The sequence below is a fragment of the Orcinus orca genome, chromosome 7, assembly GCF_937001465.1.
Source record: "Orcinus orca chromosome 7, mOrcOrc1.1, whole genome shotgun sequence".
NCBI classification, from domain to species: Eukaryota; Metazoa; Chordata; class Mammalia; order Artiodactyla; family Delphinidae; genus Orcinus; species Orcinus orca.
In genome coordinates this window covers 92,688,886-92,716,866 of record NC_064565.1, presented here as the reverse complement: position 1 = coordinate 92,716,866, position 27,981 = coordinate 92,688,886, and the positions used below count along the sequence as shown (strand labels likewise).

The following is a 27,981-nucleotide window of genomic DNA, read 5'->3' as shown; positions in this document are numbered from 1 at the left end:
CCTTTGTTAAATCGAAAGAGATTTACAAAAGAACTATACGCGGATTTAAAAGGAGGTTCGTCCTGATCAGGAGTCAAAGGTTTAAAGTGTGTGAGGTGAGAAGGACTAGTAGGAGATCGAGGCAAATCATCAGCAGAGTCCAATGTAGGGGACGTCTTATCATCTGTGGCCATTTCATGAGTCTAATAAACAAAAGAAATAAGCAAAAGTAAGTTCCTCAGGAAGCCCGAAGGTTGATTCCAAACAGCATCCAAATATCTAGAAATCTGACTTCAAAAATTCAGACCTAAACAAACCAAAGAGTAAATAAATGTAGCTCAGCATACACTCCAAATTAAGACTTGAAAACACTGAAGTCTAGATCATAAGGAAGAGTCTCAGTTATCTAAAACTAGGAACATATAGTCAATCTCATTTTCAAAATTACTATTCAAATACAGAAAAATACCAAAATTATTAAAAATTTGAAGGTAAGGCATAAATGTGAGCAGGCAAAAAGGAAAAAAGAGGATTTTCACATGATTTACATAGTTTTCATTTTAAGACTTTTTTGAAAAAATAGCTTTTTAAAGGGGAAAACTGGTTTTACACAAGCATACAAATTCCTCAAAGTTTTATTTTACTTATTTCAATGTTTTCTTTCAAAAAAATATAAAAAACGAATATTTCCAAGAACAGGAAACGAAATAGTCATCCCTTAACGACATTTCTATATAACCTCAAAAGTTACCTCAAACTATGCCTCATCACCTATAAGAACTATCCAAATCCACAAGCTGACTGATCCCCATCATATGTCTTCCTAGGCACAGGAGCCTGGGTTTTCTCCTTTTAAGCCTCAATTCATATAGGCATTAAAATGAAGATCTTAACGGGCTTTTTTTTTTAATAACCAAAAATTATAATTCAACCAAAGCTTTAAAGCTAACCACATCATCAGATGCAGGTAACAGAAAAGCACTGATGTCTATTTTCTGCCATATTAATACTTCAAAGAGAAGACGATGAATTATGCATAACTCATTAAAATGCTATAGCTTGTAATCTAATTTATATTTACAAGGAGGACACTACACTCTTACAAAATGCTTTTTTCACTTTCAAAATCCTATCTACCATCTCATTTCATTTTTCTAAAAGCCTGAAAGATACAGAGCTGGGCTTATTACTACATTTTACCTCTGAAGCAACTAATGCACACTGAACCCAAAACAACTTTCTCGAGGGTCACGTAGCTAGTCAGTGGTAGAGCTGTAACTAGATGCCAAGTTTTACCCCAGAATTACTCTTTATTTATTCCTGCGGGCAGCATTTTATTTAATTATTTCTTCTTTTAATTAAAGAGATATTTCGAGTTTGCATCGGTTTTGAAGGCAGACACTCTTGGTTTCAAATTCTGACTCTGAAATATCTTCGCTGAGTAAATTTGGGTAAGAGCCCTGTGAGATATGTATTACCATCTTCATTTTACATAGTGGAAACTGAGTCTTAGTGTGATTAAGTGGGACAGTATATGTGAAGCACTTTTAGCAAAGTGCTTGCCCATAAGAGGCACAGAATTAGTCTTTAGAGCAAAATTATCTTGTAGCTCTTCCCAGACTTTCAATTCTGGTCTACCTGAATTCTAACTACTCAGGACACTGCCAAATTAAAACGTTAATTGATTATTAATTAAACAAAGCAAAAATAAAACCACTGATGAGGAGAATTTCGGCAACAAATGTTTATTGGAATGGAGGGAGGGGGAAGAAAAAGAGGAAGAAGAGGAAGGGGCAGAGGAAGAAGAGTAGGAAGGGGGGGGGAGAAGAGGAAGAAGGAAAGAGGGAAAGGACACGTCCTTCTAAAGTGTCTTGACAACCCATATACCAGCATAAAGGACTGGGAAATCAGCTGGTGATTGATCAAGTGTAAATTCAAAAAGGTAAAAAGAGGAAAAAAAAAAAAAGAGGGTCCTGGAGAGAAAGAATAATGTGATAGCAGTAACAACCTGAAGGCCTCAGAGAACATCCTACATAATACTTTGACGCAAGTAAAATGAGGAGAGTTAGCAACCTTCCTAAAGAGTCTTAGCATCACACCTAAGGGTCACCCATGTAGAAACTTTTATTAGGTTTTGAAGATGTGAGGATAAAAATTACCAAGAAAACACTCACCAGTGTAGTTTCTAAAACAATACAATCACACAGTTAATATTAATAACTACATAATAATACCAGGACCCTGAAAAAACTATCTTACAACTCTTATTCTGTGGTAGCTTAATAACTAACTGTCTGTGATATAAATTAGGATTCTTTCCTATCTGAGAGGTAATTAGAAGCATTCACTTACTCATTCAAAGACCTCTCATATATCACCAGCACTCTGCCTCTTCTCACTTGAATGTGACTAGTATATGCAGACCCCCTCAGCACTATCAAAAGTCTTGTCAGGAACTGAAATTTAGAAAATAAGCCTGCTCTACCAGCCAAACCAAAATTTTAGCAAACAGAAAAATGCAAGTATCAGTTCAGTCATTTCTAAGTACAGTGTTTTTTTTTTTAATACTTAAAATATATCTAACAATGCAGGACAGCTGAATAGTAGAAATGTTAGTTTTCATCTACAAAGACTTTTTTTGTTCAATTTTTGATCAACGTACCAACAGATGGAGGTTTTCTAAAGGAAAACCATATGATCCATATTATTCTTCCCAGAAAGAAGAAAAAGGGAGGACACAGGAAAGTAGTCTTGCTCTGCAAAAGAAACTTAACCTGCCCTTCTCTGTCACAAACTCGAATCTAACGGAAAGAAACTAAGAACTTTTTTGTAATAATCCTGATAGTGGGAGTGCCAAAAAACAAGATTCAAATAAATCAGAAATAAGACACTACAATATACCAAGAGACCACCTCTACTGTCAAGGATGCACTGAATCAGTACGGGATAATATAATAAATACACCAGATAAACAGGAATAACTTGACTAAAACAGAATTCCAGCATTTCTCATATTTCTTGAATGCCTTAACAGTGACTTCTACATAGAACATAAGACCCCTAATTCCTAAAAATATTCCACTCTCATCCTTTTGTTGGGAACGTTCTAAACAAGGGGAAAATACTAACTGGGAAATCAAGTCTTCTCAAGAGACTCTTAAACATAGGTACAAATGGAATAGCCTCAAAGAGCAGAGGCAAGCATTTAAGGAAGTATATAAACCCTACTACCGGTACCGTTTCTGTAGATGAGCAACTTTCTTGTCCCGTCTATGTATACACCTCTGAAACACAGGCTCGGAGCTTATCCATCAGAGGGAGGAGGAACTGGACTATGCACCTCCGAAATAAGTTCAAGTATACGGGACGAGAGGAGCAAGAGAACTTCAAATGCTTCCAAGGAAACCTCTTCCAGAACAGCCCCACCCGGCTCCCTTCCCCACTCGCCAGACAAGGGGCAGCCGGGGAATCAAGGGAGCCGCCTGAATGCGGGCACAGGTTCTCTGCCCTTCCTTGCCCAGCCTCGGCCGCAGCCGCGGTTGCGAAGCCCCAGCTCTCGCCTTCACTTCAGACTTCCCCTCCGCTCCGGCCCCAGACCTTCCTAAACCCGCCTTCTTCCCCACTCTCAGGCCCAGCCGGCCGCGCGCCAGCCCCCTCCCTTACCTGCGCCTCCCGCCGCGGCCCCGCCGGCCACCCTCCACCCCAGCCCCCGCTTCACCGGGCCCAAGCGCAGGAAGGAAGCTTCAGAGCCCAGCGCCGCGATTCTCAGGCAGCCGGCGGTTGCGGCAGGAAGCAAAGCTGCTTACATGGTTGCTGCGGCTTCTCTCGTCCGCACCCCCCAGGCTCCGCCCTCTGTTCCTCCTCCCCTCCAATCCGTAACTCTCCCGGGCGCCAGCTCCGCCCTCCCTGCTCCGCCCGCACGACGTTCGGATCAGACGCTCAGGCAGAAGGAGTCCAACCCAGATAGAGTCGTGCTCAACACCTTGACCGAGATTAGGCCGCCTCAGCCTTCCTAGAGGAAGCCACGGCGACTGCGCGCGTGAGCGTCAAGTGTGCGGGGGTCACCGGATGGGTGACGGCTGGACTGCGGTTACCGTATGTGTCCGATGATATGGGCACTAATAATATGTTACCGCGCTCAGCGTTCTTACGGACTGATACTCACTTGCATAACACTTGTGCCTAAAGCGAATATTGTTATCAGACTTGGGTGACTACGCCAATAACTAGCCAAGTTACCTTAAATTACCAATTTCTTTAGGCTCCAGGCCTCTAATCTGTAAAACGGAGCTAATGATAGTACCCTTCACAGGTAGTTTTTTGAAGATTAAGTAAAACATTGTACGTAAATGTTTGTAGACATTTGGCACAATGTCTAATCCGGAATAAGTGATGTTAGCTCTATAGCTATTTTTTTCACTCAAGTTTTGTGCTGCAAAGACTGGCGCAAATAAAGTTACCAAGCCCCGTATTGCTCAGCCTGGCTAGCATTAGCCATCATTTTGTCCTGCTAGAGTGTTTTGCCATTAGCTGAAGAGAACATACCAAAACCTGCTGACAGGATTGTGGGATTTGGCAGGGGCAGTCAGAAAGGAAGTGAAACCCAAAGTGAGGTGCTGTTTTAACTAAATTCTGCAGACCCATTTCCCCCAAGAGTTTTGGCAAGTTCCCACCCATTTCTCCTTGAGCTGGGTCTTTTCAGCCACTGGAGAGTAGCATCGAAGCCTGAAGGCTGATAGCAGTATCAATGCCAGTCACCACTCTTAGCTGAGCCCCTCAGCAATCTTCCTAGGAGTCAGCAGTCAACTTCCTCTTCCATTCCTCACTACTGCTATTCCGCACCAACACCATCTTGACTATCATTCTCAGCAAGAGAATCTCATCTGAGTGAAATACCCGAGGTGTTGGGTGCGATCCCTAACTACCTAACCACCCCAATCACATTTACCTGCATTCACATCCACCCTGGCCTGACTCCTGCCCTCATTTCTGGGAGAAAAGAGCCTCTTCTGCTCAATCCTCCCAGCTCTCAATCCAGTCTCTCCTCTCTTCCCTGGGAGGGTCACCAAGTCCAAGCTCCAACTGCTGGCAGCGCGACAGGCCAATAAATTGAGAGATGAGGTGTTGGGGCAAGCGAGTTTATTCAGAAACCCAGCAAACCAAGAAGATGGTGAACTCGTGCCCCCAAAGAACCATCTTGCCTGAGTTAGAATTCAGGCTTCTTTTATACTAAAAGGGGAGGGAGTGAAGTCAAACATTTCCTGGTTCCAGTCAGCCTCCATAGAAGATGTGTTAATTTCTTCCTCCCTGCAGTCATCCACAGGTCCACCTGGTCAGGATGTTTCCTGTGAGCTAAACAAAGGTATTTTAGCTTAATGCTCATTACCTGGGAGGCAGGATTCCCAGAGATGGGCCATTATGTATAATTTAAGCTTACAGGCAACATTTCTTTAGTGATTAACTCATAATAGAGTACAAAGTGTCTTTAACTCATAATAGAGTACAAAGTGTCTTTCCTATTACAGAAGTTTGTGCCGTCTCTTCAACCTCTTTTTCCAATGACTCCTTCCTCCTTAACCTGTGAACGTGCTCAAGTCTATGCCTTCCAGAAACAAAAACAAAGACAAGCAAAAAAATTCCCCCCTCTTGTAGTTAGCCTGGTGATGTTAATATTTCATAAACATACAACAAAGTATAAATTAGACCAAGGGATCACATGAACAGAATAGATAGCCCAGTAAAGATCGCCCACTGTACAGCAAAGTGATTCAGTTATACAGGTGTATACATTCTTATTTATATTCTTTTCTAATCTGTTTTATCACAGGATATTGAATATAGTTCCCTGAGATATACAGTAGGACCTGGCTGTTTATCCATCCTATACATGATAGTTTGCACGTGCTAACCCAAAATTCCCAATCCCTTCCAACCCCACCCGCTCTCCCCCTTGGCAACCACAGGTCTGTTCTCTATGTCTGTGAGTCTGGAAGACTGGTGTTCTAAATAAATCCTCACATGGCATCCAGTGGAAAAGCCAAGCTAAATTCAAAAGAACCAGAATGTAAGCAGTGAGTTTTATATTCAAATTGCAAGCAGTAATTTAATTTCAGCCAAACATCGTTTGTTACATTTAATTAATGTTGACAATGGTAATATATTTTTTATAGTTTTGCTTGTAGTCATTTTGTCTATAAGTTTGTTATTTTATAGTTGTATGAGAGCTATCGGCATAAGGAGCATATATCTGTATAATTAGTATAAGTCACTGCTCGGGATCTACAAAAAAACTTTTCAGTTGAAAAGTACTTCCTACATTACTGACTTAGGAAACGCTGTTTTAGATTTTTAGAAAGGTAACGCTGTTACCTTTCCTCCCACATTGGCTTAGAGCCAAATTTGTAGCCCCCCTTTCGGCACTGTTTAGGATTTGATGGAATACATTTTGTGATTAAACTCACCTTGGTTCTGTACAATTTCCTGTATTTATTCTATCTTTTCCTCACCTATATTCAATGTCCTTTGTCGTGCTATACTGTATGTATCTTGAAGGTTGCTCTAAATCCTTTCTGGAACAAGAATGAATATAAATAATTTTAGCAGTGGACAAGGGGTAATAACGTGAGCCTGATATAATATAGAGTAAATTTACAATCTCAGGTGATTTGGAGTCTCAAATTAGAGATGAAAATACAAGACCATATACCTCTATAATCAGTTCTATAGGAATAAATGGAAGTGACCGCTACTTTCAGTTAATCCATCTCAATAATCAACAAGCGCGAGGCTGCGTATGCTTTCCTTCTTCCTTTTCTCTTGGGAAAAATACCAGTGCCCTCTAGTGACCAAAATGCACCTCGCATAGTACCCTTCATAAGAGTAATAATAATAACCCGATATTAGAGATAATTTTAAAAACTAAATTTGGGGGTATTGAATCCTGGACCAAGCATGCAATTATCCTACAAATCACGATCTAAAATACTCCTCCCCTGCCTTGCATGTTTTCAAGAATAAAGAATACACAAAAAATAATCCCCTGCAGAGGACAGAATTTTTTTTTAATCCACTGTTCTCTAAGACTTCCGATCTTTATTTGAACTTCTCTGGAACCCAGATAATAATCTCATTATCCTTATCTTCTAATGCAAATGACGACTGCGTTTATTTATAGTACTCAGTAGTAACTGAAATTATAGATACCGAAGCTCTAAAGACTTAGTCATCGGCGGTGGCGGAAATTTACTGTACCATGCCTGCTTGTGCAACTGTTCAACCCTTTGCATTCCAGCTGCGCGAAGCCCCCAAAGCGATGTCACGCTTGCCCACGGCACTTTTCCTTCTGTCCAAGCGCGTTCCAGTGTACCACACAGCCGGGGCGCGCAGGGAAGGGGATTGGTCCGAGCCGCGCCGTCCCCGGTTTGCCTTTATTGCAGAAGTGGAAACTCACTCCGCCGGGCCCTAGGTTGTCGGCGGAGGATTCAGAAGACCCGCCCAGGCGTGCCCTGCTCCCCAGCCTGCAGGTGGCAATCTCGTCCTTCTGCCGTAGAGCAGTGGCGGCCGACTCCAAAGGCGCTGCAAGCCCTTCCCTACCTTGAGCGCTTGGAATTCGCCGCGGAATTCGACCTAGCCTTCCGGGACCCGCCCCTGGCCCCTGGCTCCGCCCATCTCAGCGGGTCAGCGCGCGGCGATTGGCGGCGGGGCAGGGGCGGAGCTCCGGGAGGTGGACTGAGGGGGCCGGGCCTGGGTCGGGACAAAAGCCTGGAAGCGGGGCCCTCCCAACTCTCGGTTTCTGCGGAGGCCGTGTCAGAAGCCGAAACAGCTGGAGCACAGCTGGGATTGCCAGAGTGTGCGCTTGTGGGGTTAACCGTGTGAGGGCTGTGGCATTCCCGGGTCATCGCCAGCGTACCTTCTCCTGCAGGTAACCGCAGGCTTCGAAGGGCGTCTCCGGCCCCTGGCTTTTGTGGGGAGGCTCTGTCAATAGCTGGAGTGGGAAAAAGGAAGGAAGCTCAGATCTTGGGTATGGTAGGGGCAACTTAGCGGCGAGTCGTGGTCGCAAGGCAGGGGAAAGAAATCCAGGTATTGGGCGTGGTTTTGGAAATGGAGAGGAAGAAGGTGCTGGATGCCTGGATGTGTAGAAGGCCCGCTCTTAGTCAAGGGAGGACGAAAACCGGGCGGCGGAAGGTTGCATGCCATGACAAACGGAAGGCCAAGTCTGCAACAGAAAGGAAAATCGGGGTGGGAGGATGCAGGGACGCGTGGAAGTCGAAGTCTTGCGTTTACGGGGAAGAAACCGTGCGGCCTCGGGAGCTGGAGGACTTGGGAGTGTGCATCGACCTTGGGCTGCTGGGACTGGCGGTGCGGCGAGCTGGATGCGTCCGCCTGGGGAGCCTGAAGGGGGGCGGCGAGGGGCGTTCGCTAGGCCACCTGGTGGCGGTCGGGGGCGGAGTGAGGGTGGAGGAAACCACGCCGCCGCCGGCTTCTCGAGTTCTGGGGGAGGCGTCCTTCGGCCTGCTCCTGGCGCCCGGGTTTTAAAGGTCCCGGCACCTGGGAGGGAAGGGGCGGACGTGGAGACCTGGAAGGAGAAACCGAGCCAGATTCGGTTGCAGCCCTCTTGCACAGTGGCCACAAGGACGCATGCAGGCCGTGAGCCCGCTGGTCACAGCGTCCCCTAAGGACGTGCAAACCACAAGACTAGCTAACGGACGACGAACCCGGGACTCCCCACGGACGCACCCTCCAGTGTGTGCAAAGATATTTACTTTATTTGAAAGGTGCCTGCGGACCTGAAACTGCCCTTTGCCCCGCCTGGGTACACTCAGCACTGTACTTTAAACCTGACAAACCGGGTTGCCTGGCCCGTATTGAAATCAGCTAAATTCTCCTGACAGGAGTGCCTTGTACCTTACCTTTCTCTTCCCTTGTTTGATTTGTTTTAGGAGATAAACTGCACTCAGCTGAGTCTGCAAGATTGAGAGGAGTTTGGGTGATTAGAAATTGTAAAGGTGAGAATTAGCAATTTTTCCCATTCTTTGATATGGCAATACTGCGTTTAATTGGTCTTGGAGGTCTTGGAAGTGGTCGCAGCCACTGCAAGGGAGTGAGTCAGGAATATTTCCAACAATAAATTGCACTTGCTTCGTTGTTTCTTTCAGTCTAGACTTCTCTGCAAGAGACTTTGGTTTTTGGGGGGGTTTTCCCAGAAATTAATGTAGTTTATGAACTCAGCCCCCCAAAAAATGTGGCTAAAATTTTGGGAATAATGAAAATAAAATTAAACAGGGTGAGCAGCTCTTTTTTCTTAAACTACTTTGTATTAGTCCAGGTTTATTTTCTAGCATTGCACATGTGTGTCAGGAGATTGGAATTCAGCTGCTTTCAGAATAAATGAACTGGCTTGTTGGAAAAGGCCTTCCTTCTGAAGTCAGGGTTTGGGTGGAGACAGAAAATCTGAGGGACTAGGGTAGAAAGAGAATTCAGTGGTGTCTAATGCTCACTGCATGGAATTCAAATCTAGGAGAAATAAAATAGTGTCCTACATTGTAGTAAGCCAGGGTCTACAATAAAGCTTCACTTTTTTAGTGAAAAGATAGTAAAAATGTAATGGATAAGTAATGTGAAGAAAACATGAAATGTTTCAGTTATGCATTATGAAATATAGAAAGATTACTGCAGAAAGTGTTTGTTTCAATTGAGAAGAAAATAATTAACTAAAAAACATTGTCACTCATTATTGAAATTTCAAGTATGATGTATGACCTTTTATTAACTGTATTTGCCGTCAAAGAAAATTAGCCATCATAGCCCTTGCATAATACTATGTAGGAGTATGGCCTCAGGAATGTATCAAAACTAAGATAAGTTTGCTGCCTCTTTTTGTTTTGTTTTAAATACAAGGACAGATGTGACAGTGGGATCAGCATGACTAAATCATACACTTTAAGCTGTACTTTAAATTATACTTGAAATTACAAATGGGAAGTAGCTGACTCATTCACACCAGTTTGTTCACTTTTTTATTCTAGTTGAGTTCCAGATGGTTCCCCAGTGATGGTCTAGGGAACCTCTAGTAAGCAGGATCCCAGAGTTAGAAATTGGGAAGTGAAAATGGGCCTAGGGGTTAGGAATATGTCCTGGCTTGTGGTGAGGAACTGAAGCTCACAGTCTACTAATCATTACGTTTTAAAATTTAAAGACCAAGTTACTTTAGCTTAACTTTTTAAGAAATACTGTTTACAGGCCTCTTACTTCATATTTTTTTTAGTCAGTTCTCCTGACTTCCAGTCCTCAGCCATAACTTAAAAGAATAAAAGCAATCTGCAATTATGTTGCTGGGGAGAAAAAAAGTTTCCATTAGAGCACCATGAAAGGGAACCTTTAGCAGGCTCAGGGCCTCCTCTGCCTCTCAGGAAACACGCCTTTCTTTAAGCCTCATCCAAAGGGTGTACCCCTGCCCTCTCTGGGAATCAGATTGACTTGAATCTGGCATCCCCCCACATCCCAAGAAGACACCTGTTCCTGGAACAATTCCAATCCCCTGTCCCACCCACTGGCAGCTTTGCCCACTAACCGCCAGAAGAACAGTCCAGGAGTTGGGATACCGAGGACAGGACAGGGGCGTGTCCTGGACAGTAGTCCTCTATACGTACAGATTTCTCTGAGAAATCACTTTGTATTCAGTGTGACATCCCCGATATCCGTTATTGTCTCTAGGAAAATATAGTTCCACCTGGAATTCTTCATCTTTCACTTTTAAAAGGACTTAAAGTTTCTTTAAAATGGGTCGCTGGAACTTGTTGAATCTCCTCAAGGATAGTTGTTTTAACCAAAACAGCCTCTTAAAAGAGGGGAAATAGTAGCACACATCATTCTGCTCCTCTTGAGGGCCCAGTAGAATGAGGAGTTGGATAGAGGTTTTCAAATAAACATGATATTGTGGAAATAATCTCATTTTATAGGACAAACCAACAGTCAAGAATAATGATTACATTATTAAGGGCATGTGACCGGCTCAGGCTCCCCCGACCTTCCAGCCGACCCTCCAGCCGGATGGCCTTGCGAAAGCTTTTTTTCTTTTAGCAAAGTAGAATGGAAAAATAATTTCCATCTTACAGGGTTGTTGTGAGTGTTGATTCAGAAACCACACAAGAAGCATGTAACACAATGCTTTATACAGCAAACGTATTCGATTCTAATGGTTAATGTAATTGTTATTATTAGCTGTTTATGCAGTCATGCTGTTATGAATTGTTCTTTTAGAAGTCACCAAATTGTATTTTGTTTTTACATGGTAATGAGGCAAATGATGAGATATGTGTCTTATCATTTTTCCTCTTGAAGGTTTATTGAAGTCAAAATGTCTCAAAAAATCCAAGGCGGTTCTGTAGTAGAGATGCAAGGAGATGAAATGACACGAATCATTTGGGAGTTGATTAAAGAGAAACTTATTTTTCCCTATGTGGAATTGGACCTGCACAGGTAAATGAATCACTCTGCCAAGCAGAAAAGTCAGAAAGCATGTGTGATTTCAGGTTATAAGTCGCTTTTTTACATAGATACCACTGTACCTTGTGTATAAAGCTTTTGGTGAGCTTATGAGCAAATGAATGTGTAACTGGTGTGCCCCTGGTGCAGAAAGCCAAACTCTGACAGTAGGTGTTTGCAGCAAAGTAAGGGGTTATTTGCAGGGCGCCAAGAAGGGAGTGGGAGACAAGTCTCAGATCCACTCCAAATTGGTCTTTGAGTTGGGGTTGTTTTTAAAGGGGAAGAACTGAGAAGCTTGTGAAATTTCTGTGACATTTTGTAAATGTTAGTTTCAGTGGGTCAGGATGTATCCTGTTTACCTTCTCTGGCCAGATGGTTCATGGCTTGGGGGTCTGTTAGCTCATCTTGACCTGGAGAAACATTCCTTTTCATTCCTTGTCTTTTTCATTCCTTGTCTTTTTCATTCCTTGTCTTTTACCCTTTTCATACAATTGTAGCACAGAAAGAATTCTTGACATTATCTAATACAACCCCGACCTTTCAGAAGTTCCGTAAATCATTTGTGTCCTGGAGATTGGAGCCTTTACCCTGTATTAAAAGTATCTGGGGGGCTTCCCTGGTGGCGCAGTGGTTGAGAGTCCGCCTGCCAGTGCAGGGGACACGGGTTCGTGCCCCCGTCCGGGAAGATCCCATATGCCACGGAGCGGCTGGGCCCGTGAGCCACGGCCGCTGAGCCTGCGCGTCCGGAGCCTGTGCTCCGCAACGGGAGAGGCCACAACAGTGAGAGGCCCGGGTACCGCAAAAAAAAAAAAAAAAAAGTATTTGGGGACAGATATGAAAATCTCTATGGAATTCTTTCATTTTTCTTACCCCTATGTTTTTCATACATTTGCTCATGCTCTTTGTACATTTGGACTAGGTAGAGACAGAATTTTCACAGGGGTGGAGTGGCTGAAGACTGGCAGGGTAATATGTTGAACAACACATTTCAGCCAAACTATTGGCAACTGTAAGCGTGTTTGCCTTGACCCAGAATTATTCCTCAGACTGTCCTGAGGACCTGTTATTTGCTTGGGTGTAGACATTTAATTCACATGTTGTCATTAAATGCCCTTTTTAATTATTCTAAGCCTAAGGTGTGGATAATATCTATATTGCAGCCATGAGAGGGAGGGAGCAAGTATCTGCAGAGGTCCACCAAACACACAGGAAATGACACTATAAAGACATCATCCAGGGACTTCCCTGGTGGTGCAGTGGTTAGGAATCCGCCTGCCAATGCAGGGGACACAGGTTCGATCCCTGGTCTGCAAAGATCCCACATGCCGCGGAGCAAATAAACCCGTGCGCCACAACTACTGAAGCCTGCGTGCCTAGAGCCCGTGCTCGCAACGAGAGAAGCCACTGCAATGAGAAGCCCCCGCACTGCAACTAAGCGGAACTAGAGAAAGCCCAGCCACGAAGACTCAATGCAGCCCTAATTAATTAATTAATTAAAGTTAAAAAAAAAATCATCCAAGTGGTTAAAGAAGCATTTTACAAACACTTTACATGATAATAGGTGAATTTGCAGAGCTCTTCCCAGTATAGTAGCTGCAAAGGTGCTTTTGAGCTGCTTTAGTATAGAGGCATAAGGAGGTTTAAAGGAGAGTTATTATGCCTAGAAGGCAAAGAGTCACTGGCTAAAGACTAAAGAATTTTTGGAGACTTAAACAAGTGTAAGTTGTTCCAAAATTGCTATTATTATTACATGATTGGTTCTTTTTGAGGGGAGTGGAGTGATTCATTTGTTTTATTTTCTGTTGGCTAGGCAGTAATCGAGGCCATTTATTCATTCTTTTCGCTTAGAAATGTTAAGAAGAGAAGCAAAAAATCCACTAATTTGCTGGCAGGTTCTTCTGATGAAAAATGTTTCCTATGAACATAAATACTGCTGACCACATTGCTTGTTTGAGTTAGGAGTAGACATTTATAGATATTGAGCACTCCCTAAACCATAAGATAAGAAAGTCAGTGGCTTTGTAAGTGTCCATGAAAAAAAAATTAACCAATAATCGATCTAAGAAAGAAATGGAAAATTTTATTCATGCCAACTTGAGGATTATAACCCAGGAGACAGTGTTTCAGAAAGCTCTGAGGACTGTTCTGCCCGCTAGAGGTAAAAGAGCAGTTAAGTAAAGGGTTGTATTGACCCAAATCATGTATTGACAGTTTACACACAATCCACATCTGTGCGTACAAAGCAAGTAGTGGGTCATCATGACCCCTTACAAGACTAAGAAGGAAGGATATCTCCTAAGGAGGTCTGGTTAATGCAAATGCACGATACACCCTCAAGGGGAGGGAGGAAGCCAAAACAGTCAAAGCAGTTTGGAATTATTATTTGGAAATACATTGTAAGATTGGATTCCCTTTTGCATTTCCGTCACAAGTTGGGATATCTAAGGAAAGGAAAATACAGGAACTGAAGCAAGAAATCCAGAGGCTTAATGGTTCAGCAAGTTTTGAAGGCTGAAAAAATTTGGAAAACTTTTAAAGCCTTGGAGAACAAAATAAACTGTTCATTACTGTTTTGTTTTTCCTGCTTTTGGCAAACTATTACATACTTTAAATAAAGCTTTACAGTCTTTTTCTATACTTCATGGACAACCAGCATTCTTTCCTGCTCTGAATAACCTGCAGTCTGGGTGTTGGTGTGTATTAAGCTATAATTCACTGGGTTCTATAAAACCACTGCTGGATTCCATTACTTATTCTATAAACTGCAGGCTTGTTTCCAGAAGAAAGAGATTTGCCCAAGATGTAGGGAAAGCTTCTTCATATGACTAATTGTCATTAATGAAGGGGTCATTAGCTTTTTTTGGCAGAGTCCGTCTCATCTGTAACTCCAACACTTCAGTGCCAAAATACGAGAAACCCTCTGACCCCTTTATTTTTAGAGCACAATATTTACTAAGGGAAAATTAATGTTTGGGCTTGCATTCTTATGTTAATCGTGCGGAAGGCAGTCTACAGAAAGGTTGCTGGTGTGCTATTATTATTGCCTCTATGGTGAAGAGCAGGCAGCAGGGCAGAGCGCAGTGGTTTCCATTTAGTTTCCTTCTAGACAGCTTCCCACACACAGGGAGGCATGCGTGGCCTAGCAGTCCAGCCTTTCTGGGTGCTTTTTTTTTAGTTGGCAGCCATCTTCTGTGTCTAGGATACACTAATGCTAAAACTTAGCGGATTTGGGTACATATGGAGTTTTCACTTTCTGCAGGTCAGGCCCTGCATGCCATCACCATGCACAGAGTGGTGCGTGGGGATAGAATAGGAGTACTTTCAATCTCCTGTCGGTTTGCCTGGAAAGTTACGCTTACAATTTTTCCCTCCCAGCTATGATTTAGGCATAGAGAATCGCGATGCCACCAATGACCAGGTCACCAAGGACGCTGCAGAAGCTATAAAGAAATACAATGTTGGTGTCAAGTGTGCCACCATCACCCCCGATGAGAAGAGGGTAGAGGAGTTCAAGTTGAAACAAATGTGGAAATCACCAAATGGTACCATCCGAAATATTCTGGGTGGCACTGTGTTCAGAGAAGCTATTATCTGCAAAAATATCCCCCGGCTTGTGAGTGGATGGGTAAAACCCATCATCATAGGTCGTCATGCTTATGGCGATCAAGTAAGTGGTGTTGGCATAACTTGATTTTCCATATTCTTTTTTTTTTTTTACATCTTTATTGGAGTATAATTGCTTTACAATGGTGTGTTAGTTTCTGCTTTATAACAAAGTGAATCAGTTATACATATACATATGTTCCCATATCTCTTCCCTCTTGCGTCTCCCTCCCACCCTCCCTATCCCACCCCTCCAGGCGGTCACAAAGCATTAATCATTAGAGAAATGCAAATCAAAACTACAATGAGATATCATCTCACACCAGTCAGAATGGCCATCATCAAAAAATCCATATTATTTTTTCACGGGCTTTGACTGCCCAGCAGTTCTGATTTATATGTGCTTTATTCTTATCTTTATTTATCTTATCTACTCCCATTAAGTGAGGTACAGAATTGAGAAATGAATGTATCTATACATTTAGATAAAAGTAAATACAGATAAACGTACAGATGGGTACCTGTCTCCACACAAATGATGTTTTTCAGGCATGTTTTTTTCTTCCTTATCTTTTTATTAGATTAAACCATATGATGTAGACATTTTTATTTAGAGAATTTCCTGTGGTTCGGCCAAATCAGTGGTTCAGCCAACCCTGTGGCTGTACAGTAAGGTCCCTTTACAGGTTTTTTGGTGTTTGTTTTATTTTGCTTCGCGTTTTAAAAAAATTTTGTGTGTTTTAATTCCAGTGCCTGAGTCCCACCCTACACCAGCTAAATCTGAATTCCATGGCATTTTAAAGCTCCCCAGGAGATTCTAGTGTGCAGAGTTGAGAACTACCGAAGATTATGTTAAACATGATCGTTTCATGCATAAAAGGAATAACTGACTCAGTAGTTGAAAACAGTCTCTTTAAAACATTCCCTTCCTGCTTGGGAACAAAAAAGTACAGTTTCTGTACTTCTATACAAGTAGGCTTGTTGCCAAATTAAACAAAAATTGCCAGCTAAACAAAATAAAAGTTCTGTGTTGAAACTGAAGTTTTAGACTTTCATAGAAAGCAGCTTATGTCTTAAAAGAGCCTTAAAAACAAGTCTCCCTGATGCTGACACCCAGAGGCTTTGATGTAGCCGTCCTTAAACACAGTATGGGTAGAGCAGACCACTCTCCGTTCCTGGGGGCAGGGTCACCAGGTCATCCTTGAGGGGTAGTTCACTTTGTTCTACCGTGTGGCTCAGACTATCCCTTCATCCTGGCCAGTCCCTTCCCAGATACCTCTCAGAGGCCCAGGAGAGGGGATGTAGATGGGAGTGCTACAAGCTCACTAATCCTGGGATCACCACTCTTACGTTCTTACGAGTTCAGTGATGTCCTTTTCCTTTTTTTTTTTTTTTAATTATTATTTTGGCATCAACCACCTGGAAGAATGGTCATTCTATTTATTAAAGTGTAGATTGAAAATTCCAAACCTCTAGAAAGCATTTATTGTACTTTGGTGCCTCGGTTTCTGCCTTTTGAGAAATGGGAATCAATTACCACCCATAGTGAAGGACTTTATATGTCAGAAATATTCTGCATAGAGTAGATATTTAATCTGTATCGTTATCTGACAGCTTTTCTACCAGCTGTTATTAGTATTATTCTACACAAAACAGACAAATAGATTTGGCTGGCATCGGCTGGTACCTGACCCTGAAAGTATCCTAATCTAAGCCATTGAAGAATATACAAGGCAGCAAAGATTGACATAAGCCTAGTGTGGGCTGGGCACATTTTCCATACCCAAGGTAGCAGTCCTCCACAGGCCCTTTCCTAAGGGTCGTCAGCCTGTTGCAGCTGCTTTCAGAATGATTGCTTCATGTGGACAGGTCCTGGGCTGGGCATTAGTAGCAGTGATTACCATGAAGAGACCGAGTCCTGAAGGTCCAAGGACCAGATCCCGCGTCTTTTGACCCTAGATGCATTATTTCCACTACATCACAGTTCCTCCCTTGTAAGATTGATGGAAGAATCAAATGAGGTAATAAGGGATACAAGTTAATCACTTAAAGTATGTCATATAGTGAGAACCAGGCATTAGCATTCTCATCATCATCTTCAGTGCTACAGCTAGTATATTATCTCCCTATAGGAAGACTTCCTTGACCTCCAGGTTATAGTCATTCATCTTCCTCTGTCTTCCAATAGCATTTTTTTTTTTTTTTTTTTTTTTTTGTGGTACACGGGCCTCTCACTGTTGTGGCCTCTCCCGTTGCGGAGCACAGGCTCCGGACACGCAGGCTCAGCGGCCATGGCTCACGGGCCCAGCCGCTCCACGGCATGTGGGATCTTCCCAGACCCGGGCACGAACCCGCGTCCCCTGCATCGGCAGGCGGACTCTCAACCACTGCGCCACCAGGGAAGCCCTCCAATAGCATTTTTTATCTGTGACTCTTTTTGACATTTGAAAGCTCTAATGTTACTTCTTTTTTTGTCTTTGTTAGGTCTTAAGCTTCATAAAGGGAAATACTTTGTTATTCTCTCTCATACCCATATCTGTACTCAGAAAACTGCCCCATGCATGGTAGGCCCCTGATAAATATTGATTTCTAATGTGTACTACCACTAACTAGCTAGGACAGTTTTGGGTTTTTGTGGGGGGTTTTTTTGTTTTTGTTGTTTTAATATACCTTTTTTCCCCCATACAGTACAAAGCAACTGATTTTGTTGTCCCGGGGCCTGGAAAAGTAGAGATATCCTACACGCCAAGCGATGGATCCCCCAAAACGACATTCCTGGTACATAACTTCACAGGTATGTGTAAGTCCACCATGAGCTACATCTTTCATTTTTTTAGCAGATCGTTTAGACAGCGTTATTACTGGTTTTTTTTAAAGTTCTGTGAAAATTGTTTGGCTGCCTAAAAATACAACCTGAATCTACAACATTTCCATAGGACTCAAAATCAATGCCATGGCTTCCTGTGGCATTGCTAAAGGCATAAAAAGAACTAGCCACTTAATTGGAAATGCATATAGATAATTGGAAATGCAAGTAGATAATTATGCGTCTCTCTTAAAACATGGAGGGAAGGTTGACAGGAGTCTGTTGTGCACAAATTAAACATTAATAGCCCCAAATCGCCTGTCATGTAATCCTGCCCTTTGGCTCTGGTAGGGTTTGTATTTGAAAATGGCTGCATTATTTATTTGCTGAAGTTTTCTTCTTGTCCTTCTGAGTATTTGTTCTGTGAAAGTGGAAAGTTTGGTTTTTTTGCCTCTTCTTCCCCCCCCCCACCCCGTCCTGCTGCTTCTAAGGTCCATTATGGCAAATCCCTCCCAAAAGCTGTTGAAAGAAGAGGACCCTCTTTCTCCACTGTTAAGGTTGTTAAAAGCACTCACACAAACAAAACCTCAAAACTTACGTAGCTGTTGTTTTCCTTGACTCCTCTAAATCATATCATTTTAATGGACTCTAGTTCTGCCAGTTTCAGCAGCTCTAACATCCTCAGCCCAAGCTGGCCCTGGGCAGTGGCACAGATTCAAGTTCTAGCTTTCAGTAATAACAAAGTTCAAACAATAAGAGCTGTGAAACACCAGTGATTACATGGAGTGTAATTATTTCTACCAATGACAGAATGAACTTTCAGTATCCGCCAGGAAATTACAAGAATTTTCATCCAGTATTTGAAATGCAAAGTTTTCTCAGTAGCTAAGGATTGAGTTCACACTTAGAGTTTAAAAAACATGCTTGAAATTTTTAAAGTATGAAAAGAGACTTTAAAAATTATTCAACTCTTGAGTGTATTTCTGGTTCCTTTCAGTAGCTTTCGGTATTTCAAGAACTTTAGGATCCTAAAGACCATGTTTTTCTCATTTACGTTGCCCTTTCAGAGCAAGTTAGAATGTCCTTACCTAGAACTGACTTTCCTCTGATTATGTGTCTCAAGAACTCATGGAATATTGAAGTTTGAAGCCTGGACTCAGACATGAGAGCTGGGAATTGGGTGTTTTGGGGGTGGTGGGTGTATATAGACTTGTTACAACTATACCCTGTTTACCTTTCTTTTTTCCCTCATTGTTGTCCCCCCACAGAGGGTGGTGGTGTTGCCATGGGGATGTACAATCAAGATAAGGCAATCAAAGATTTTGCACACAGTTCCTTCCTGATGGCTCTGTCTAAGAATTGGCCTTTGTATCTGAGCACCAAAAACACTATTCTAAAGAAATATGATGGACGTTTTAAAGACATCTTTCAGGAGATATATGACAAGTAACTACAGTTCTTTTTCTTTTTTGTCACATAAGCTGGCATTTATAATATAGAATTTGTATGCTTATCCCTTTGATTGTGGGACAAATTGAGTGAAAACCATCACTATCCCATTCAGATAAGGACAAAACTGAGATTTAACAGGAGTGAAACGAAACTCTTGAATTGCTTTTAGAAGGGAAATGTGTTCTCAGATAAAGGCCCCATGTTTATTTTCTTCAGGGCCAGAGTTATTTAATGTGTGAGTAAAGGTACCCTGTTAATGATAGAAAGTTCTGATTTTTCATGGGTGTGAGTTTGAGTTTGGGCCCATTTCCATTCTTTCTGAAGCCCACTGTTAAGATTTAAAACTGCTTTTGGGGGCTTCCCTGGTGGCGCAGTGGTTGAGAGTCCGCCTGCCGATGCAGGGGACACGGGTTCGTGCCCCGGTCCGGGAAGATCCCACATGCCGCGGAGCGGCTGGGCCCGTGAGCCATGGCCCCTGAGCCTGCGCGTCCGGAGCCTGTGCTCCGCAACGGGAGAGGCCACAACAGTGAGAGGCCCACGTACAGCAAATAAATAAATAAATAAATAAAACTCTGCTTTTGGGAATTCCCTGGTGGTCCAGTGGTTAGGACTCCACGCTTTTACTGCTTAGGGCATGGGTTCAATCCCTGGTCCAGGGAGTTAAGATCCCATAAGCCGTGGGCCAAAAAGTTTAAATTAATTAATTAAGTGATTGATTTTATTAAAAAATAAATAAATAAAAGTCTGCTCTAGTGGAGTCATTTGAACTTAAGTCTACATTTATAACAACCTTGAGTTCAACAATACCTGAGCACTTGTTGACTTTTAAGATGGCGTCCCTCCCGTTTAGATACGAGCATTCAGGCCACGGCTAGGATTTGAGGTATCTTTCCTGAAACATTTTAATTCCTCCTTCTACTATCTATCTATATCAAACCTAGAAGCTGTCCTAGTTTCCTGAATGATATTGAGCAGTAAAGTAGTCTTTTTCTCCCCGATTACATTCTTAGAGTAAGCTGAATCTCATGAATCTCATTAGTGGTGTATTGAAAACTGTAGAAGTAGTACTTGGAACACTCCACCGTCTTGTTTAATTCTCACATCTCTGCAGAGTGGATGAAATCACCCTTACAGAAGGGGAAATTGGGGTTTCACAACTAGAAAATGAGTGGGCAGAGATTTGAGCCCATGTCTGTCTGGTTCCCAAATTTGTGTTGCTTCAACTAAAATGTGCTGCTTCCAACCCCGCCCCAACTCCTTTGGAGAGGCACATGGTATCCCAACAAAACCAGTTTTCTTTGTCTGTTGTTCTCTTTTCTTTCTTGTTTCTTAGGCAATACAAATCTCAGTTTGAAGCTCAGAATATCTGGTATGAGCACAGGCTCATCGATGACATGGTGGCCCAAGCTATGAAATCAGAAGGAGGCTTCATCTGGGCCTGTAAAAACTATGATGGGGATGTGCAGTCGGACTCCGTGGCCCAAGGTAAGGAGCTGGAGAACCAAGTGGAGGTGGGCTTGGCCTGCAGCAGACAGGTCGTGCCCTGCTAGCTCTTTGGTACAGGAAGGGGGATTCTGTAGTCCTTTGCTGCTAAAAGTCATGAAATGTTAACGCCGCAAGGCGTCCAGGTCCATCTTCTTAGCTGACAGATGAGGAGATTAAGCTCAGACTGGGCAGACGACTTCTGGCAGGGACGCACAGGAATTAACTCGTGGGTTGAGACTCCCGGCTCCAGCCTCAGAGGCTGACATAGCTTATGTCTCAGCCCTTTCCCCGCTTGAAGCTTCCCTGCCTCCAATGGTAGCCCAGCGGCCCGATCTGAAAACCACCCCCCACCCTTATCTGCCTTCTGATGAGAACCTGAAAAGCTAGGGGACTCGGGCAAGGAGGGCCCAGGGTTGTCTCCTAAGCGAGGGGCCTCCCTCCGAGAGCCCATTCATCTGGAGACAGTTACAGATCATGCCCCTTTTGCCAGCCTTGACGGCTCTTCTGTCACCCTGTAAGACACATGTGTTTACTGCTTAGCTTGAAACACAGAGAATTGAGCAAAGAAGCCCCGGGCTTTTCACAGAAATTCCAGGAATCAGGAGCTTCATGCCAGAGATAAGGACCAAATGAGCAAAAATGCTCCCTTCCCTGATTTCCTCGGCACCAAGTTGCCCTCCAACTTCAGTTACTCAGGGTAGCTGTGTAAACTGAATTTCCCCTGATGAATGTTTGTGGTAGCTTTAATTATGTTTGCTTTTCCCCAGGAAGTACTACTTTTTCTTTCTCTTATGAAAAGTTAATCATCTCCTATCAGTTTGAAAATCAGTAAATCTGCCTGGTTAAAGATAACTTTTATGTCAGATAAATGAGTTACCCAGTTCTCCTTCTTTACCCTCCTTCTGTTTCTCTTACGTCCTCACAATCGTTTATATTGAATGCAGCAGAGGAAGGAGTGTTGCTTTGTGGTGATTCTGTGGTGCGTAAAAAAGCTTCCTGGTAAACAGAATTCTTAGAAAGGGACCCAAATGATTCCATCATTTCTAAATGTCCTCATGGCAATAAGAAGAGGGTAAAAAAAAAAAGAGGGTATCTGGAGGGATATCTCCAATGTAATTGTCAAGTTATGGAGGTTGAAAGGATTTCAAAATAGGAATGTGGAATTGCAGTGTCCAGCAGTGCACCGATAAAGATACCTGGAACCAAGGCTCTGTGTCTGAGCAGTACCTGTAGATAAAGGTGACCTCAACGTAGCTAAACAGATTAAAAGGCAGCCAAGCTGTTCTTTTTTTTTTTTTTTTTTTTTTTTTTGCAGTACACGGGCCTCTCGCTATTGTGGCCTCTCTCGTTGCAGAGCACAGGCTCAGCAGCCATGGCTCATGGGCCCAGCCGCTCTGCGGCATGTGGGATCCTCCCAGACCGGGTCATGAACCCGTGTCCCCTGCATCGACAGGCGGACTCTCAACCATTGCGCCACCAGGGAAGCCCCCAGCCGAGCTGTTCTTATGTTCATTCTTCTCTAGAGGCATGAACTACTTTAGACTCACACCAAACATTTTATTCCTGTCCTCAGTTTTGACAGTGGTACCAACTAGTGTCTCCTAATATAAATAGATAGACACATTCACCGTGGATATGGCCCTAAACGTCTCCAATCAATGAATATTTGAGACTCTACTAAAGCCTCATACCAACACAGTGATAGGAAAGGAGCTGCTAATTCAGCACAGAAATTGCCATTGTACTCAAAGATGAGTTTAAAAAGGGTTTATTTACTTACTCTCAAACAAACAAAGTAGCAGCCTATTATAAATTTGCATTATTAACTCCACAGGTGTTATTGGGAGGTAGCAAAAATGGAGAAAAGTGTTCTTGGAATTCGAGTGTAAAAAAAGAAAAAAGAAGAAAAGAAGAAAAATCAGTTGTATGGACTTAAAAGTTGTAATGTGGTTCTCTGAATAAGAAACCACAGAATAGAGTCATTCTGGGGAGGCTGTGAAAGAGAGCAGGGGCGAGTGGGAGGTGCTTGGACCCATCCCATTCTGTGTTTTTTGTTGTTGCTTTTTAAAAATTTATTTATTTTTGGCTGCGTTGGGTCTTTGTTGCTGCGTGCAGGCTTTCTTTAGCTGTGGCAAGCGGGGGCTACTCTTCGTTGCGGTGCGCAGGCTTCTCATTGCGGTGGCTTCTCTTGTTGCGGAGCACGGGCTGTAGGTGCGCAGGCTTCAGGAGTTGTGGCTCACGGGCTCTGGAGCGTAGGCTCAGTAGTTGTGGCACATGGGCTTAGTTGCTCCACAGCATGTGGAATCTTCCCGGACCAGGGCTTGAACCCGTGTCCCCTGCATTGCCAGGTGGATTCTTAACCACTGTGCCACCAGGGAAGCCCCATCCCATTCTGTTTTTAATCAGCTTTCTCTTCCCAGTCCCACATGAGCCTGTGAGCAGCTTGATGGCAGGAGACAACTCATTAATCTTTATTTTCCTGGAACAGCAGAGTATCTGCACGTAAGCATGACAGTAATATATTGAGCTCTTACTCTGTGGCGGGTACTAGTCTAAGGAATAGGACTATGTATTCTTTTCATATATATTCACGAACATATGCATATTCATCTCGTTCTCACAGCAACCCTATGAAATAGGTGTTTCTACTATTCCCATTTTACAGGTAAGAAAACTGAGCCACAGTAGTTAGGGAGTCACGGAACTAGGGTGGAATGCAGGCAGTCCGACCATGAGTTCTTCATCATGGAGCAGGTGCCTCTGAGGTAGATAAGTGAAGTAAAAGCACAGCCTTTTCTGAAAGGCAGAAGAATTATTGGTGACTCCATGTGCTCATGTTTATTTTGCTCACTGAGACCGGTCAAGACGAAGTCATTTTCTCTCATCTCTGGGAGACCCAGTGCTCTTCATGCAGTTGAATCCCATACTTCATGTTCTGCCACTCATAGGTTATGGCTCTCTTGGCATGATGACCAGTGTGCTGGTTTGTCCAGATGGCAAGACAGTAGAAGCAGAGGCTGCCCACGGGACTGTAACACGTCACTACCGAATGTACCAGAAAGGACAGGAGACATCTACCAATCCCATTGGTAAGATATTGTTTGCTGCTACATTGATTTCCAACCAGAGTAGAAATCTCCAAAGGGGCTCAGATGTGTTCCTTTGGCTGCCCAGTGCCTTGTGTATAAAATCATCACCAAACAGCTGATTTGCTCTACTCATAAGAACTGTTTTAATATGTTTCTTAAAATACACACAGTATATGCTTTTCCAGTTTGTGGGAGAATATTCATTACAGAGAAGAATGTTATCAACAAGCATTTTCCTTTTCCTCTGCTGCAGTGAAATGTCACATGTAGCTAAGAATCTAAAGCCACATTGTTAGATCCTTTTAACTAGGTTTTAGGGATAGCACTTTAAAACAGATTATAGCCTGGAAAGAGGAGAAGAGACCAATATAGACAAGAGGTAGAAGAGATTGTGACCTTTTCCAAATTCATAAATGCCTTAAGCGTCATGTATTCCTACCCTGAATATGTGCTTTCTTAAAGGTCTAACAAAATCCAAAACATTTCCTCTACAAAAGTGCAGGTTTTTTGAAAAGTTTCAATTTGGTAAAATGTTTCCAACTTTCCTAAAACTTACAGCTCATGCAGATAGCATCCAATGAAGTCAGTTACCTAAACAAACAAAAAAATGTTCTATTTTGGGGAACTGAGGCACTTGGGAATATTTCTAACCAGTGTGATTGAAGTGTGCTTTTTTTTTCTCCCTCTCTTTTAGCTTCCATTTTTGCCTGGACCAGAGGCTTAGCCCACAGAGCTAAACTTGATAACAATAAAGACCTCAGCTTCTTTGCAAAGGTTTTGGAAGAAGTCTGTATTGAGACCATTGAGGCTGGCTTCATGACCAAGGACTTGGCTGCTTGTATTAAAGGTTTACCCAAGTAAGTATAAGATGCCCTAAGCTCTGTGGTCAAATTACCATTTATCCTCACTGGACTCAAAATATCAAGTGCTTTTTGGAGTTGCATGAATTAGTATTTGTCATCTGGTTCAGGAGTCAGCAGACATCTGTAAATTGTCAGATAATAAACATTTCAGGCTTTGTGGAACATACGGCAATTATTAAACTTTGCCTCCATGGCAGGAAAGCAGTCAGTGGTGACACAAAAGCTAATGGGTGTGGCAGTGTTCCAATCAAGCCCTGTGTACAGAACTGGGCTGCAGCCCAGACTGGGTTCATGGGCCAAGCTGTAGTTTGCTCACCCCTGATCTAGTTACAGTCAAGTGGGTGGCAAGATTCTGCTTAATTTAACAAGAAAATTATAGGCATTTAGAAACAAAGGGACCCCCAAGACTATTTTATTCTACCTCTTTATTTTCTTCAATTTACAGTAAGAAAAGTAAGCAGTGCAGGTATAAGATGTCCGGTTTATCATAGTCCCTTCCTTAAGTATCTGTAACCAGCAGTCAGATACTTGAGGGCCCATGTATCGCCCAGGACTTTTTTGAGAACATGGTAGCCTGTATCCCAGCTGGATCAGCTGCTGCTCAGGGATTCCTCCCTTAATCAAAGTTGGCTACTATGACTCACATCAAGAAACAATACTAAAATTTAACACCAATCCCGTGTCCCATCCATGTGTCCTCAGAGATCTCTGTTAGGGTCAGTATACCTCAGTAATGGGGATACACTCCATCACTACATCTTTCTTATCTTAAATTTCCAGCAAGAATACAGTGTTTGAAATGTTCCTATGGGTGTGTTACTTCCAAGCCGATTTGAATAGGCACCTATTAGCAGGATTAGATAGCCAGTCCATTGTCTTTTGCTTTTTAAGTAAGACAAAGGTAGAAATAAGAGCACTAAAGCTTTTCTTTTTCTTTTTAATGTGAAAAGAAGTGATGAAATTGTCTTTATTTTCAGGTTATAAATTATATATCTATAAAATTCAAACAATTCAACAAAAAAAGGCTAAGGTAGCTGGATACTAGATAAATAAGCAACAACAAAGTAGCTTTTCCTTACACCACCAATAAACAAAAATGGAAATGGAAGAACCATCACATTCACAGTGGGAGCAAAACTATTTTTTTTGAAATATTTGAAAAACATATTTGAAATATTCTATTTATGATAGCATCAAAAAGAATAAAATACTTAGGAATAAATTTTTTACTAAAGGTTTCTTTTGAGGACATGTGACATTTTGTGGGAATATGAGTAAAAGCATGACTGTACCTGGATATGTTCTATTATTTTTAAGAATGAGGAATAAGAAGTGGGATGATTTCAGTGTCCCAGGCATTAGTCTGAATGAAGCTCTGGGGCAGTTTCACCCTCAAAGCTACATGGCCAGGAACCTCCTGTGAGTGTGTGTGTGGCCCAGCCTCTGCTCAGACTGCCTGTAACCTGGGTTAGCCCCTTGAACCTTGAACGCAGTCATCGGCCATAAACTTATAGCTTGTTCACATTAATCAGTTTTCTTCTAGAAATAAATAGAACGTTACTTTAAGTAGCATGTCTAGGACTTTTCCTCTACCTGCCACCAGATCAAAGACAAACTAAATTTCCTTCTTTTCTTTTTCCTCTGCTATTAGTGTGCAGCGTTCTGACTACTTGAATACATTTGAGTTCATGGATAAACTCGGAGAAAACTTGAAGACAAAACTAGCTCAGGCCAAACTTTAAGGTCATCCCTCGTCTTTGGAGGATGTGTGTTTTTGGTAACTAGGTCCACTGGTTTACATTTTTCTCTATAACACTCAAGAGTAAAGGCAAAATCAATTCTGTAATTTGTTTAGAAGCCAGAGTTTATCTTTTCTATAAGTTTACAGCCTTTTTCTTATTCATACAGTTATGCCACCTTTGTGAACGTGGCAGGGGACTTTTTTTAAATTTTATTTTACTTTCTACTAGTAGCCTAGGAATTACTTTTAGTGTCCATTTGTACTCACTGTCAACTTTTCTTCATGTTCTGATATAAATGACCAAAATGAAGAGTGCTTGAAAGGGTAAACTATAGCCACAGTACTATTCCCTAAAATTGTATAAAGTAGAAATTCATTCCCTTTCCCACTTTTCATGGCCTGTGGCACTGGGTGGTTTTGATTTAACAGATGTCCCATTATGTGAGGTAGAAGCTGTACGTTAAACTTGTGCATGATTTGGAATGAAAAGCATGGCTGTAACTAAAAGGTGTTGAAGACACAGTCATCCTTGTACAGAGCTCTAGCTGAATGTTTCAAAAATACTACATATTTCTGAGCTCACTGAAGAATCCAGAATAAATACTAACTAGGGGTTTGTCCTCTGTATTTGTCTCCTCCTCCTTGCCCTGTGTGGCCTAAGTATTATGCTACCCTGAACAGCATATTTCATCCACGTGCAATACTACAAGCTGCACCTTTCTTGGACTTCTGCTGACCTGTTTTATTTCCTTTATATATATGTGATTTTTCAGAAGTTGATTGTAAACACTATTCTAGTCCTGTTCTTAATCGAAACTATCAATTTTAATTAAAATTAAGTGCTGATGACTAGTCTTCTGAGTTTTTATTTATCAAGTATACTTCAGTTGCCAGGCTAGGTCCTAGCCATAGGAATTTGATTTTAAAAAGTCTCTGTCGGGCTTCCCTGGTGGCGCAGTAGTTGAGAGTCCGCCTGCCGATGCAGGGGACACGGGTTCGTGCCCTGGTCGGAGCGGCTGGGCCCGTGAGCCATGGCCCCTGAGCCTGCGCATCCGGAGCCTGTGCTCCGCAACGAGAGAGGCCACAACAGTGAGAGGCCCGCGTACCGCAAAAAATAAATAAATAAATAAAATAAAGCCTTTATAAAAAAAAAAATTTTTTTAAAAATAAAGAGGAGGATGATGATGAATTGCGAGTAATCCCTAACAGGTGCAATTTAAGGTGTATTACTTTATGCCCCTTGTATTATTTACTTGAATTACTTGTATTATTTACGCCCCTTGTGTTATTTACTTTATGCCCCATCGGCAATTTTCATTTATAGAAACTTTCTCTGAGGTTCACTATCCAACCTGTTTTCAACTTCCTTCCTTTCTTCCACTTCAGAACCCATAGGCTTTATCAAATACTTAAGCTAGGGTTGGTGTCACTGTCATTCTTTTAAGAACTCCCAGTGGTGAGGTCAGGAGAGTGTCAGGG

The 27,981-nt window shown here is 42.4% G+C and overlaps 2 protein-coding genes and 2 long non-coding RNA genes across 23 annotated transcripts in view; 1 reads left to right on the top strand and 3 right to left on the bottom strand.

The window, feature by feature from the left end:
- Window positions 1–4,000, bottom strand: part of PIKFYVE (phosphoinositide kinase, FYVE-type zinc finger containing) — a 76,514-nt gene extending 72,514 nt beyond the window's left edge. For 2 of the 13 annotated variants that reach the window (XM_049712097.1, XM_033428781.2), the window contains exons 1-2: window positions 3,217–4,000; window positions 2–182 (exon numbers count right to left, since the gene is read on the bottom strand). In XM_049712097.1, the coding sequence (XP_049568054.1) occupies window positions 2–173 (172 nt within the window). In that variant the 5' untranslated portion in view covers window positions 174–182; window positions 3,217–4,000. Of the gene's footprint in view, window position 1; window positions 183–2,331; window positions 3,192–3,216 lie in introns of those variants that run through there. The other 11 variants (XM_033428726.2, XM_049712092.1, XM_049712094.1 and 8 more) reach the window with 9 other exon arrangements.
- Window positions 4,001–5,101: 1,101 nt separating this feature from the next.
- Window positions 5,102–7,624, bottom strand: LOC117201480 (uncharacterized). 2 transcript variants are annotated; one of them, XR_004483517.2, is made up of 3 exons: window positions 7,183–7,624; window positions 6,441–6,548; window positions 5,102–5,331 (listed from the first exon to the last, which is right to left on the bottom strand). It is a non-coding gene; the product is annotated as an uncharacterized LOC117201480 (long non-coding RNA). The 2 variants fall into 2 exon arrangements; XR_004483516.2 differs by having other exon boundaries at window positions 7,231–7,624.
- A 136-nt stretch (window positions 7,625–7,760) lies between these two features.
- On the top strand, window positions 7,761–27,351 carry IDH1 (isocitrate dehydrogenase (NADP(+)) 1). Of its 7 annotated transcripts, XR_004483515.2 has the most exons (11): window positions 7,761–7,900; window positions 8,919–8,984; window positions 11,320–11,457; window positions 14,839–15,130; window positions 17,755–17,860; window positions 19,141–19,318; window positions 20,658–20,809; window positions 23,230–23,311; window positions 23,758–23,898; window positions 24,593–24,755; window positions 26,413–27,351. XR_004483515.2 is itself a non-coding variant. In XM_004262784.4 (10 exons), exons 3-10 carry the CDS (start codon window positions 11,336–11,338, stop codon window positions 26,501–26,503), a joined length of 1,245 nt encoding a protein of 414 aa, XP_004262832.1. In that variant the 5' UTR covers window positions 7,767–7,900; window positions 8,919–8,984; window positions 11,320–11,335; the 3' UTR covers window positions 26,504–27,351. The 7 variants fall into 7 exon arrangements, 6 of the variants coding, with proteins under 6 accessions (XP_004262832.1, XP_049568064.1, XP_049568061.1 ...); XM_004262784.4 differs by lacking the exon at window positions 23,230–23,311 and having other exon boundaries at window positions 7,767–7,900; XM_049712104.1 differs by lacking the exons at window positions 7,761–7,900; window positions 23,230–23,311 and adding an exon at window positions 7,950–7,999.
- Window positions 22,858–27,981, bottom strand: part of LOC117201481 (uncharacterized) — a 54,515-nt gene continuing 49,391 nt past the window's right edge. The window contains exon 6 of the long non-coding RNA XR_004483524.2: window positions 22,858–24,242. This is a non-coding gene — a long non-coding RNA (uncharacterized LOC117201481). The remainder of the gene's footprint in view (window positions 24,243–27,981) is intronic.